The 13,216-nt window shown below is 30.4% G+C and overlaps 2 protein-coding genes across 4 annotated transcripts in view; one reads left to right on the top strand and one right to left on the bottom strand.

Moving 5' to 3' along the window:
* Tbc1d22 (TBC1 domain family member 22) overlaps positions 1–7,453 on the bottom strand; it is a 48,020-nt gene extending 40,567 nt beyond the window's left edge. Inside the window, exons 1-3 of the mRNA XM_035352564.2 lie at positions 7,047–7,453; positions 6,519–6,563; positions 84–214 (exon numbers count right to left, since the gene is read on the bottom strand). Coding sequence (XP_035208455.1) covers positions 84–214; positions 6,519–6,563; positions 7,047–7,117 — 247 coding nt within the window. The 5' untranslated portion in view covers positions 7,118–7,453. The remainder of the gene's footprint in view (positions 1–83; positions 215–6,518; positions 6,564–7,046) is intronic.
* Positions 7,454–7,739: 286 nt separating this feature from the next.
* LOC118183137 (cyclin-D-binding Myb-like transcription factor 1) overlaps positions 7,740–13,216 on the top strand; it is a 95,733-nt gene continuing 90,256 nt past the window's right edge. Inside the window, exon 1 of one of the 3 annotated variants that reach the window (XM_035352562.2) lies at positions 7,740–7,849. The gene's annotated coding sequence lies outside the window, so the exon portion shown is untranslated. The other 2 variants (XM_085812855.1, XM_035352563.2) reach the window with 2 other exon arrangements.

The raw sequence follows: 13,216 nt of genomic DNA, 5'->3' as shown, positions 1-13,216 counted from the left end.
ATAAACAAGCTATTGCATCTGGCAACTGGAGCCCCATAAAAACACACACACAAAATATTCAATGCTGCTAAAAAATATAATACCCATAGTAAGGCAAAAGTCGTCATCTCCAATATCCCATGCATCTTCTGTACTATCTTGAAATTCCTGAAATGAACTGGAAGAAGAAGTTTTCCGATGTTTAGATTTTGAATCTTTCTTTGGACTGTTATTTCTGGAAGCAAATTAAAAAACAATAAATAAATAACATGAAAATTTTCACATGCTTTATTAATAACTGGAATTAACAACATGATTGTGGCACAGATTAACTCCCCTTCAAAGAAAAGACTTTTGGCAACCTTTAGCTGAGAAGCTTTCATATTTGGATGAAAACTATTTATACAAGATGAAATATGTTTATGACAACATATATCATTAAAACTGTCAATTAAAATTTGAACAAAATACTCAATTTTTTAAAGAAACTCTTCTGAAAAACCCTTAACTTTTACAAAGCCCTTGACTGTTACTTTTATTTGCTTATTATAAATGCTCAGAATAAGATGAACACTTCTGCATTACAGGCTATTCAACGTAACACATGGTGTTTGATGCCAGGCTGTGGAGTCGAAGTTAGGTAATTTTGGGTAAAAGGAGTCCAAACTGGCGTTGTTAAAAACACGTCAATTCCAAATCTGACTCCAGTTTTTGTTGGACTGTTTGAATTTGAAATGAAATTAAAGTGAACTGAAAAAGAAATATTTACGACAAACTGAATTATTTATGGACTATATACGTACATCAATATATATTTAGTTATTTTCTATTTTATCGACATATTAATAAATAAATATAAGGGAGGAGGACTGATACAATATTTGTCATTATTCATTAAATTGATTCACTTAGTTATTTCATTGCTCAACGCTGGCATTTTTGTAGGATAATTTATGATAGCCATTGTCTCCAGAAATTAAATGAAGAAGTTTTAAAAGAATTTGAAAAAAGGAAAGAGCAGATTCTTTGCATAATTACTGATAATGTATGTAATATGCTTAAAACAATACAAAAGATGAAGAAATTGTTGCAATAGATGAAAAAAGGACTGCTTTAGATATTGAAACTTCTCAAGAATATTCACATGAAGCTTTAGATGATGTTGCCAAAGAGGCATCAAAACTCTGCCAAATCTAGTAAATGCATTGTGCAGTCCACAACTTGCTTGTTAGAGATGGGTTGAAGGAACCCCATGCTACAAATCTCATTGATAAATTTAGGCAAGCAGCAATAGCAACAAGAACTCCCAAAATTGATGCCATTCTTAGGAGGCAAGCAGGAAAAAGACAAATTACAGATTGAGCAACGCAATGGGGAAGTACATATTTGATAATAAGAGGTTGTTAGAATGAACAACTTTTTAGAAGATGAAGATAACCCTAATGTTTCACTAACAGAAAGATTGTGGAATGATCCTGCAGAATTGGAAACTCTTCTTTCTACACTGTACATAGCCACAAAAAAGGACTGTTCTTTGGAATATGGTAACAGGCAGTTTGGCGACATTTTGGAGGCGATAAAGGTTACTACCTAGGGCTTTGGTAATAATGTGAGAAGTATTCAGTTCCGATTACGCATTATTTTGTGTGAGGGAAATGAGAGATCATGAAATATGTCATGTGACATTAATGGACGAATTACAGTTCTTTAATCGGAAAAGGGGGTAAATTTGGAAAAATTATTTTGTCTGGATTTCAGATTTAGAAATTAGCAGAAGTACTGCAGCCGATTGGAACTCTTTCTGTAGGGAAGTGTGCGTGCCACGTAATGAAGATTCTGAAGAAGATTAGGTAAGTTAGTATTTTTAATCATTTGAGGATATTATTTTTATGCATTGTTCTAAATGTAAGGAGTAAATAAATTAATATGGTATTATTGGAAAATTGTTATTAGCAATGATTTAGTTTCAAGTAATTAGGATTGTAATGTAATTTTTATTAATTTAATGTATGTGCTTATTTATATTTTAAGTAGTGTTTTTAATTTAATAATATTTTAATTTAATGATCGCGATTTTGTGAGTTATATGCTTGTAGCATTTTGGAATACGTTTGAGTAGTATACGTTGAGTATTTTCATGCATTTTCGTGAAATTTTTCTAATTTATGAGAAAAAAGCAGTGTACATGGATATAGTGAAGAGTGCGTGCATTTTTGTGCAATTCTGGGAAGTCGACGTGTACATGGTTTAGTTATATTTTACTTAAATGATAGTTATTTTGTGAATTTTATGTTTGTAGCAATTTGGTAAACGTTTCAGTTGAAGTAAACGTGCATGGAAATAATTTAAATATTTGACACTAAGTATTTGTAACCATTTTTAATGTTTGCGGTAGAAATTCGTTGCTGACGTTTATAATATAATAGATAATTTAGATGTAAAAGTTTTTGGATATTTTATTTATTTTATACGTGGAAATGTTTATCCTTGGAAAGGGTATATACTTTTTCGCGATCAGGTAATTTCATATATGTTCGTTTTACCGGATTTAAAGATTCACAAAATTTTCATGCATTTTTGTGAAATTTTTCTAATTTATGACAAAAAAGCAGTGTACATGGATATAGTGAAGAGTGTGCGCAATGCCATTTTTGTGCAATTCAGATTTTTTTTAAGTAAAAATAAGTCGACGTGTACACGGTTTAATGATATTTTAATTAAATGATAGTTGTTTTGTGAATTTTATGTTTGTAGGAATTTGGTATACGTTTCAGTTGAAGTAAACGTGTATGGAAATAATTTAAATATTTGACACTAAGTATTTGTAACTATTTTTAATGTTTGCGTATAAATTCATTGGTGACGTTTATAATATAATAGATAATTTAGAGGTAAAAGCTTTTAGATATTTTATTTATTTTATACGTGGAAATGTTCATCCTTGGAAAGGGTATATACTTTTTCGCGATCAGATAATTTCATATATGTGCTTTTTACAGAGTTTAAAGATTAAGAAAATTTTCCTGCATTTTCGTGCAAATTTTTTTAATTTATGAGAAAATAGCAGTGCAATGCCATTTTTGCGCAACTCTGGGATGTTTTTTTAAGTAAAAATAAGTCGACATGTAAATGGCTTATGTGTATGTGCTATTCTGAAAAATGTGCAAGGAGTTTGCGATTGTGCACTTTTTTCCAGTTTTGCAGTTAATATTTGTCATGATTAAGCAGTTTTGTTACATAAAATTTCTAGCATAAGTGTAATTCGGCTAGTAGATTGTTGGAAAAAGTGTTGAGTAAATAAAAAGAAAAGAAAAAATGTCTTTACTTCGTGAAGACAAAATGGCGGCGAAAAAAAAATAGAGGGTTGCTGTAGCAAAGTTGGTCGCCAAAAAATCGCCAAGTTACCATAATCCAAATATCAACCCAAAAAAGCTATAATCTGAAGAATTAACAGGAGGCCTGTTTCTGTGAGAATGGAAGAATGTGATGTTTGTTCTTTCTAAAGTGGAAGGGCTTATTGAAGAAGGAATTATTTTCTCAATGAAGAAAAGAGAAACTGACAATGAGATCTTGCTCCTAGACAATGAGATCTTACTGGCTTCAATACATCAAATTTTGTTGTATGACAAACAAATTAAAAAGGCAGAGAAAGCCATCTACGAACTTTCAATAAGAATGAAATTATTCTCAGAACAATTGGAAAATTTGAATCAGGACAGTCAAACTGCAACATTGGAACTGAGTTTCTATCATCCTTTTCCAGTGATGAATCAGATTTTGAGAAATATTTGGATAATATTAAAAAGGCTATGGCAAAGCGAATGAAAATAAAGAACCATGAGCCTTTAGATATAAAAATGAAAAAATACAAACAAGATTTCTACACAGCCCTTGAAGACATAGAGAAATACGATTACTCTTGCAAGACACCTCTTTTAGAACTTAAACAAATCTATCCTGAAAAGTCACAAGAAGTAGCCCTAATAGTAACAGTTATTAATCTTACTCAAGTTAATGTGGAAATACTATTTTCAACTCTGAAGTTTATCCTAATTGATTTACGGTTCTCTATCAAAGAAGATCTTGCCGAAGCTATACTGTTTCTTAGAAATTACTAATTCAAGTTTTTCTATTTCATAATAAATGCTAATTAATGTAAGTAGTCTGCTATGCCATCACTATTTTTTTCTGTAGCAAATATTACTTCTTTTATATTAAAATTGAGCTGCAACCAGTTACGCAGCTAGGGGGGAGCAGCTAATCTTTGGAATATGGTAACAGGCAGTTTGGCGACATTTTGGTAGGCGATACAGGTTACTACCTAGGACCTTGACAATAATGTGAGAAGTACACAGTTCCAATTACGGATTATTTTGTCTGAGAGAAATGAGAGATCATGAGATATGTCATGTGACATTTATGGACGAATGACAGCTCTTTAATTGGAAAAGGGGGGAAATTTGGAAAAATATCTGCAGTACTTTATAGCATTTTGTATTTAGCTTCATTCTGTGTTGTGTGAAACAATGTTGCTTAATTTTTGGATCCCATGGCCCTATCTAAAGTGAATTCGAAATTTTTATTGCATTTATCTGATAATCCCAAAGAATTGCTTGAATGGTGTATGAGTGTAGGATTAATTGCGGATAAGTATGAATGTCCAACATGTGAGAATGAAATGAGATTGTGTGAAAGGAAGGATATTACAGATAAGTTTGAATGGCAGTGCAAGAAATCTGGTGAAAATGGACATTTTGTGATCTGCCATGCACTGAAGATTCTGTAGAAGATTAGATAAGTTAGTATTTTTAATCATTTGAGGTTATTATTTTTATGCATTGTTCTAAATATAAGGAATAAATAAATTAATATGCTATTATTGGAAAATTTTTATTAGCAATGAATTATTTTAAAGTAATTAAGATTTTAAGCTAATTTTTATTAATTTAATGTATGTGTTTATTTATATTTTAAGTCCTGTTTTTTAATTTAATTATATTTTAATTAAATGATAGTTATTTTGTGAATTATATGTTTGTAGCATTTTGGAATACGTTTCAGTAGAAGTAAACGTGCATGGAAATAATTTAAATATTTGACACTTAAGTATTTGCAACCATTTTTAATGTTTGCGTTATGAATTCGCAGGTGACGTTTATAATAGATAATTTAGAGGGAAAAGTTTTTGGATATTTTATTTATTTTATACGTGCAAATGTTCATCCTTGGAAAGGATATATACTTTTTCGCGATCAGGTAATTTCATATATGTCCTTTTTACGGACTTTAAAGATTCACAAAATTTTCCTGCATTTTTGTGCAAATTTTTCTAATTTATGAGAAAAAAGGAGTGTACATGGATAAAGTCAAGAGTGTGCGCAATGCCATTTTTGTGCAATTCTGGGATTTTTTTAAAGTAAAAATAGGTCGACGTGTACATGGGTACAGTGTATGTGCCATTCTGAAAAACGTGGCAAGGAGTTTGCGATTCTGCACTTTCTTTCAATTTTGCAGTTAATAATTGTCATGATTAAGCACTTCTGTTCCATAAAATTTCTAGCTTAAGCGTAATTCGGCTAACAGATTGTTGGAAAACTGTTGAGTAAATAAAAAAAAAAAAAAAAAAAAGAATGAAACCTGTTTTTACTTCGTAAAGACAAAATGGTGCCGAAAAAATAAGTAGAAGGTTGCTGTAGCAGGGTTGAAAATTTCGCCAAAAATCGCCAAGTTACCATAATCCAAAGATTAATCGGGGAAGCATCTGTACCCAGGCGCAGCATCCAGGAACACCAAACTGATATTACGAAATTTTAGAATGAAACATTTTTCAATCTTGGCACACAGAAAGAGGTGCAAGATCTTCAGTTGTCTCTGGGTGCTGAATACCCTAGTTATGCCTCTGGCTGTAATACCTGTGTTTACATATTTATGAGGAAGTCAAAATCTTCCACGAATCAGAGTCGGTCATTTTCCCTACCGACTCCACAGCTCTAGTTCGATGACATTTTTAGTGTACAAATTTGTGGCACTGAAGTCAACTTTAAATTTATTTCAAACTATAAAGAACTGATCCTGAATGTAATTTTTGATAATAACTAAAATAATGGATTTACTCTTACGAGTTTCACCAAAAATTACAATACTTGGAATCTGTTTCAGTATAACACCCTAATAAGTTTTCCTATTAGTTAAAAATAACACTCTTTATTCACGCATTCCTTTAGAAATATTCTTGGGAAGACCCACCCCCAAAAAAAACCTTAAAGGAAGTAAGAATAAATTATTATCTGAATTAGAAAAATTATTGGAAATCTGAAGATAAGGAAGCACCTTAATCGCTAAGAAAGAAAAATAATGTGAATGATTTGCTTAAGTACAGCATTAGAAATAAAACTTCTATACACAAAAACACTAGAACAACTGTTTTATAAAATTAGACCATTTAGCTAAATATATATATATAATTACTAGCAGCGTAATGCAATCATGAAACTACGAAACTATCAAAGTTAAAAATAAATTAAAAAGTATATACTTACTTCGAATAATTAATCAAGTGCAAATTTTGAACAGCAGATACTGGTCTAGAGGGGGGAAAACATATAAAATCAAATCATTCCAACAAATAAACAGCTAAATTAAATATAAAGCAATTTATATCCGATCAACACCATACATAATAACGAATAATTAAAATACAGAAATTTTTTTACTAAAAGTCAACAACCTAGTTTTTAAATTCAATAACAGACTTGTGTAGGAGACATTTCCACAAAAAGTCTAGGAAATAAATTTACTAAGTGAAACATTCTGTCATAAATTAACAAAAATCGTTTTTCAAACTTGCATTTTTCCACACTAAAATATTAAGGAAATGGATAACTTCAACTCTGACATCAAATTCGGAAATTTTTCATATTACGTAGGCATTAAATCGGCGTAAATCAGGCATTTCATGAATTATCACTTATACCTTCAGCTGATACTTTATTAAATGTAATTTTATACGAACATTTAATATGCCACGTTCGTGCAAAAACAAAAACATCAGTTTATAAATGACTTACCTCCCCGGGACTTTATCATTTTTTTTCCAAAAGATGGACTTGCTTTCAACAGCATCATAAGAATTTTGCATGATGTTTCAGAAAAAAATTACAGTAGAACATATTAATTTAAATTCGGAAAAAGACACATAATATAACGGAACAAAACATAACGTCACACTACCGGTTGGGAGTACACACCATAAACTGATTAATTTTGCCGTTGTGTCTGCTATGTTGAGCTTCTAGCATTTGCTGTCAAAAAGTAAAAATAACCAGAAAAAGAAATACCTAGAGGACTACCAAGAAAAACTTAATAGACAATTTTCACAACTATTCGATAAAAATAACGTTGAGGAACTTCGCTGTAAGTTGCCCCTTTTTTAAACTGCATTTTTATTTTTTATTTTCAAGATTAATATATTTTTCATAGATCCATAATTTTTTAAAGAACACTTCAAGTTCGCAAAGAAAAATAAATAAGCGTTGCTATAATCTCTGATTTCATGGTTAAGTGTTTTAAATTCTTCGTTAAGTATTATCATTATTACATACATATGTGTGTGTGACGAAGAAACTGTGTGAGAGAAAAGAAATACATATGCATTGCTATAAGCTCTGATTTTATGATTAAGTGTTTTAAGTTCTTCGTTCAATACTACAATTATTATACACATACATATATATATATATATATATATATATCCAAATTAGAGTATAGAAAACCTGGCAACAATACAAAGCGTATGACGCCATAACTGTTGACATTCCTCATCCTGGTCTTTTGCAAAGTACCCGGACGAAAACAACCGGCAATTTAATAAGTACGCTCTCGTCTGCGAAAGCATGTCTAATGCTATCCTTTATTTACTAAAGGTTTATTTTGAAAATCATGCATTTTTTTTGTTTCATATTTTCATAGCATGTAAATACCCTGGTATTGCTTATTTGAACGCAGAGATATGACCTAGCTTTATGAACTGCGTTTACAAAACTTTCATCTTTTCTTTTGATGTGTATGTCGCATATAATTTTTTGAATTTTGGATTTATTGTTCTTCATATTGTTATACGTTTCAAATGATCATTTGCATTGACTTTCTGCTAAAACAGTGTTATAACGTGTTTTTATTATTATTATTATTATTTTATCTAGGTAAATATTTTATAGACCTGAGTTTAATCACTTTTTTATTTTTTTATTGTAATGCCAAAAAAAAATTATTTTTAGTACCTGATTTGTTTTTACAGTGTTTCTTCTTTTTAATCGATGCTTACGTCCGTTTTATTGCATATTATTTGGAGCATGTGATCTGATGCAAATTTGCCGTCATTTTTAGAATTTCTTTCATTTCTGTCTATTTTCCTGATTGGTATATGGACATATATGTTTATATGTCGATGCTAAAAATCTACTATTCTTTTCTCATATTTACATAAAAATTTTTCAAGAACTTCGGTCTTAAATTTACAGTTGATTTTTCTCATATGATTTTATATACCTTATTAAGTGTTGCTTTTAATATGAGTAGTATTTTTTAAATTTAAAATAGTCATATCAGCAGAGTTTTCGTTTCCATCTTCTTGTTTTTAATTTAATGAAGAGAAGGATGTAGGGAATTGAAGATATTCTTGTAAAAAGTGATTGAATGCATTAGTGCATTGTAACACATAATTTCAAACCATTGTTTTTTGCAAAAACGTAGCAGTTCAAAAATGTCTGTTCCCTTTTTAATAATAAATGCTTCTAACTCATTCTGCCATTAAAATTTTATTTAGTTATTTATAACAAATGTTATATTATTGATGCTATATACAGTACCTGCCACTTATTAAACTTGTTGGTTAATAAACTCAGCCACTTAATATATTCAAATTTCCAGGAACCAAAACAAATGTTTACTAAGGTAGAAAAACTGCCATTTAATAAACTCGTTTCTGGCTCTTAAACTCAGATTGGCCAAAGACCAATGACTGAATATCTGACTTAAAACCTTTCGGAGCTTTTCCTAGTTCATCCATAGTGTCTATTTTTATAATCCATCTAACATTAGTGTTATCCCACAAATATGACTTTCAGTTTTTAGACCAGGTATTACAAAAGCTTTCAAATGTCATTACAAAATAGATATTCAGCTGAGGAATTGCAAATTATATTGAATGTTTCAAACATCAGTTGAGGTAAATTATGAACATTAATGTTTAGAGTATGTGTCACTTCATAAAAGTCTTGACACAAAGAATTTAAAAGATGAAAGGGTTGACAACAGAAGTGATACAGGAAAAAAAAAAAAAGAATGACCAGCCAACATCAATCAAATCTAGAAAAGCACAGAAATTCTAAGAAATATTCTTGAACTGAAAAATCACGATAAAAAAAAACTACCAGCAGTTTTATGAACTTGCGAATAAAATTGGAAAACAGTTAAATGAAAACAAAGAAGGTATGAAATATTTGTTAAGAGATCAAACTTCATCAAGAATACAATAATAAAGATGTTTTATAAAAAAATAAAAAATGAATTTCAGAACTTGCAGAAATAGTTTAATTTTAGAATTACTTTTGCATTATTATTTTAGGGTTAATTATTACCTTTTTTCGGCTGGTCTTTAGAATATGGTAACTGGTAGTTTGGCAACATTTTGGAGGCGATAAAGGTTACTACCTGGGACTTTGGTAATAATGTGAGCAGTACTCAGTTCCGATTACGCATTATTTTGTGTGAGGGAAATGAGAGATCATGGGATATGTCATGTGATATTAATGGACGAATTACGGTTCTTTAATCGGAAAAGGGGGGAATTTGGAAAAATATCTGTGGTTGTATATTATTTTGTATTAAGCTTCATTGTGTGTTGTGTGAAGTAGGGTTGAATAATTTTGGGATTGTATGGCACTGTCTAAAGTGAATTCTAGATTTTTAATGCGTTTGTGTGATAATTCAAAAGAATTGGTTGAATGGTGCATGAGTGTAGGTTTAATTGCGGATAAGTATGAATGTCCAAAATGTGGGAATGAAATGAGATTGTGTGAAAGGAAGGATATTACTGCTAAGTTTGAATGGCACTGCAAGAAATCTGGTGAAAATGGACATTTTGTGAAACGGAGTGTAAGGAAGGGTACGTGGTTTGCTGAAAGTCGTTTGAGTATGGGTGAGATTTTATTGATTTCTTATTATTGGGTGAATAGATTGCCAGTTGACTATTGGATTTCGGATTTAGAAATTAGCAGTAGGACTGCAGCTGATTGGAATTCTTTTTGTAGGGAAGTGTGCGTGGAATTTTACGAAAATGATATGGGTATGCTTGGTGGTATGAATGTTATTGTGAAAATTGATGAGAGTAAGTTTGGGAAGCGGAAGTATCAGAGAGATAGGAGAGTGGAAGGAAAATGGGTGTTTGGTGGGATTGAAAGGGGTAGTAATAAATGTTTTTTTAAGGTTGTGCGAGATAGAAGTCAAGATTGTTTATTAAGTTTTATAAAAGAATATATTCTACCGGGTACTATAATTATTTCAGATTGCTGGAAATCGTATGAATGTTTGGAAGATGAAGGTTTTAAACATCTTGCTGTGAACCACAAATATTATTTTAAAGATCCGGAAACAGGTGCACATACCAATACAGTAGAAGGCACGTGGAGTGCTATAAAAAGCGCCATTCCGAGGCATTCTGATAAAGAGAATTTTGCTTTTTATTTAGCGGAGGAAGTGTAGAGGAAAAATTCGGTGAAAAAAATCGTTCAATAATTGTATTGAATCCATAATAAAAGTGTATCCACCATGTAAGCAAGATTCTGAAGAAGATTAGGTAAGTTAGTATTTTTAATTATTTGAGGATATTATTTTTATGCATTGTTCTAAATGTAAGGTGCAAGTAAAGTAATTTGGTATTATTGGGAAAATTGTTACTAGCAATGATTTAGTTTAAAGTAATTAGGATTGTAAGCTATTTTTTATTAATTTAATGTATGTGCTTATTTATATTTTAAGTAGTGTTTTTGAATTTAATTATATTTTAATTAAATGATAGTTATTTTGTGAATTTTATGTTTGTAGGAATTTGGTATACGTTTTAGTTGAAGTAAACTTGCATGGAAATAATTTAAATATTTGACACTAAGTATTTGTAATGTTTGCGGTATGAATTCGTTGGTGATGTTTATAATATAATAGATAATTTAGAGGTAAAAGTTTTTGGATATTTTATTTATTTTATATGTGGAAATGTTCATATTTGGAAAGGGTATATACTTTTTCGCGATCAGGTAATTTCATATATGTTTTTTTTTACCAGGTTTAAAGATTCAGAAAATTGTCATGTATTTTCGTGAAATTTTTCTAATTTATGAGAAAAAAGCAGTGTACATGGATATAGTGAAGAGTGTGCGCAATGCCATTTTTGTGTAATTCTGGGATGTTTTTTTAAGTAAAAATAAGTCGACGTGTACATGGTTTATGTGTATGTGTTATTTTGAAAAACGTGCAAGGAGTATGGGATTGTGCACTTTTTCCCAATTTTGCAGTGAATATTTGTCATGATTAAGCAGTTTTGTTAGATAAAATTTCTAGTATAAGTGCTAATTCGGCTACTAGATTGTTGGAAGAAGTGTTCAGTAGATAAAAAGAAAAGAAACATGTCTTTACTTCGTGAAGACAAAATGGCGGCAGGAAAAAAAAAGAGAGGGTTGTTGTAGGAGAGTTGGTCGCCAAATTTTCGCCAAAAAATCGCCAAGTTACCATAATCTAAAGATCAACCAATTTTTCATTAGTGGATAGTTACATTAGTAATCATCTTTAATCAAATCTTTCCAATATTCACTTTTCTACATATCAGGAGAGGGCACTAAGTGTTAAATCCATAATTTTTTACTCCAGAGAAAGTGTGAACTTATGTTTTCACTTTGTAATTTTTATATGTAATTATTTATTAGAACTAGGTAACTTTTTACTCCAGAGAAAGTGTATGAAATTTGAAAATATTTTTAAATGAAATTAATGCTAAATGAAAATACTTTTCTATATATCAAGTGTATTTTTATCCAATGTAAAGTATGAAACTGAAGTCAGGCAAGTTTGAAAGTTACCTGTATGGAAGAGGGAAAATAATCAGAATACATGTTCGTTTAGTGTTCTAGGGTTGCCAACTAATTTTTAATTATTGTGCATTTCACAGAATTTAATATTTAACAGGTTAACATGCATATGTAGCTGTGGGTAATATACTGAATATCAGAAAAGTTCTGTGGTTTTTCATATTGCATCATATTTTCTTCTAATTATTTTGCTACTGCTGATGAGGAGTGATCTTTAACAAAGCCAGTGTGTAAATACAGTCTTTTCTGCTCACATTGCATAATTCTAATGTGTGTTATGGTTTCATTTTTTTTTCCAATACAGCAATAAAAATGGAAAATTGAAAAATTTATCTTCATTATATTGTGTTCGTTCTTTTATTTTAAAAAATGAAAAAATGCTAGTCATAAAATTTTTGTTGTATACAGACAAGACATTATTTCTGATCATAGAGTTCAAAGGCGGTTTGAGAAGTTTAAATGCTCAAATTTCAGCGTCAAAGATGATGCTCGCAGTTAACGACCATCCTTTGAAAACAAGAACCTGTTAATTTCTTAATGCACCAATAAAAATTCAGAAACTGGTTTTTTTTTTTTTTTTTCCAATTTTATTTTAACTTCTTTTAACCTCTTTCTGTATTTTAATTAAAAAAACTACAGTGGATATATTCTGATGTATTCATTTTCCGAAAAAAAATTCTTGAACGTATAAATTCAGGTGCAGGAAAAAAATTAGTTCAGTGTACTCAATTTAACTCGAAAGTGTATTAACAGATTAAAAGAACTATCACTGAAAGTTCACAATATTATTCAGGAATCACACAGTCAGGAATTAAATATGGCACCCTGAGCACTAGAAACATTCTGGTGCCTTTTTCCCTTCAATTCTTTCTTTCTCAGTGTTGGTTTAGGCGCATCATACATTCCATGGTAAAATGGCAATAGGAAATTTTTGTGGTGCATCCTTTCCTTGTGGCCTAAGCAGATGCTTATTTTGCATAGTGATTAATCCACCTCTGTTTCTTCCAGTACATAGTGTAAGATGAGCCAGTTTCTCTTAAAGAGTTCTATGCAAATACATTTCTTGTGTTAGACAGATAGCTTTATTGTGCTTTGCC

The sequence above is a fragment of the Stegodyphus dumicola genome, chromosome 3, assembly GCF_044657685.1.
Source record: "Stegodyphus dumicola isolate Sdum_Otavi_A_Nest chromosome 3, ASM4465768v1".
NCBI lineage: Eukaryota > Metazoa > Arthropoda > Arachnida > Araneae > Eresidae > Stegodyphus > Stegodyphus dumicola.
This window is presented reverse-complemented; position numbering and strand designations above follow the sequence as displayed.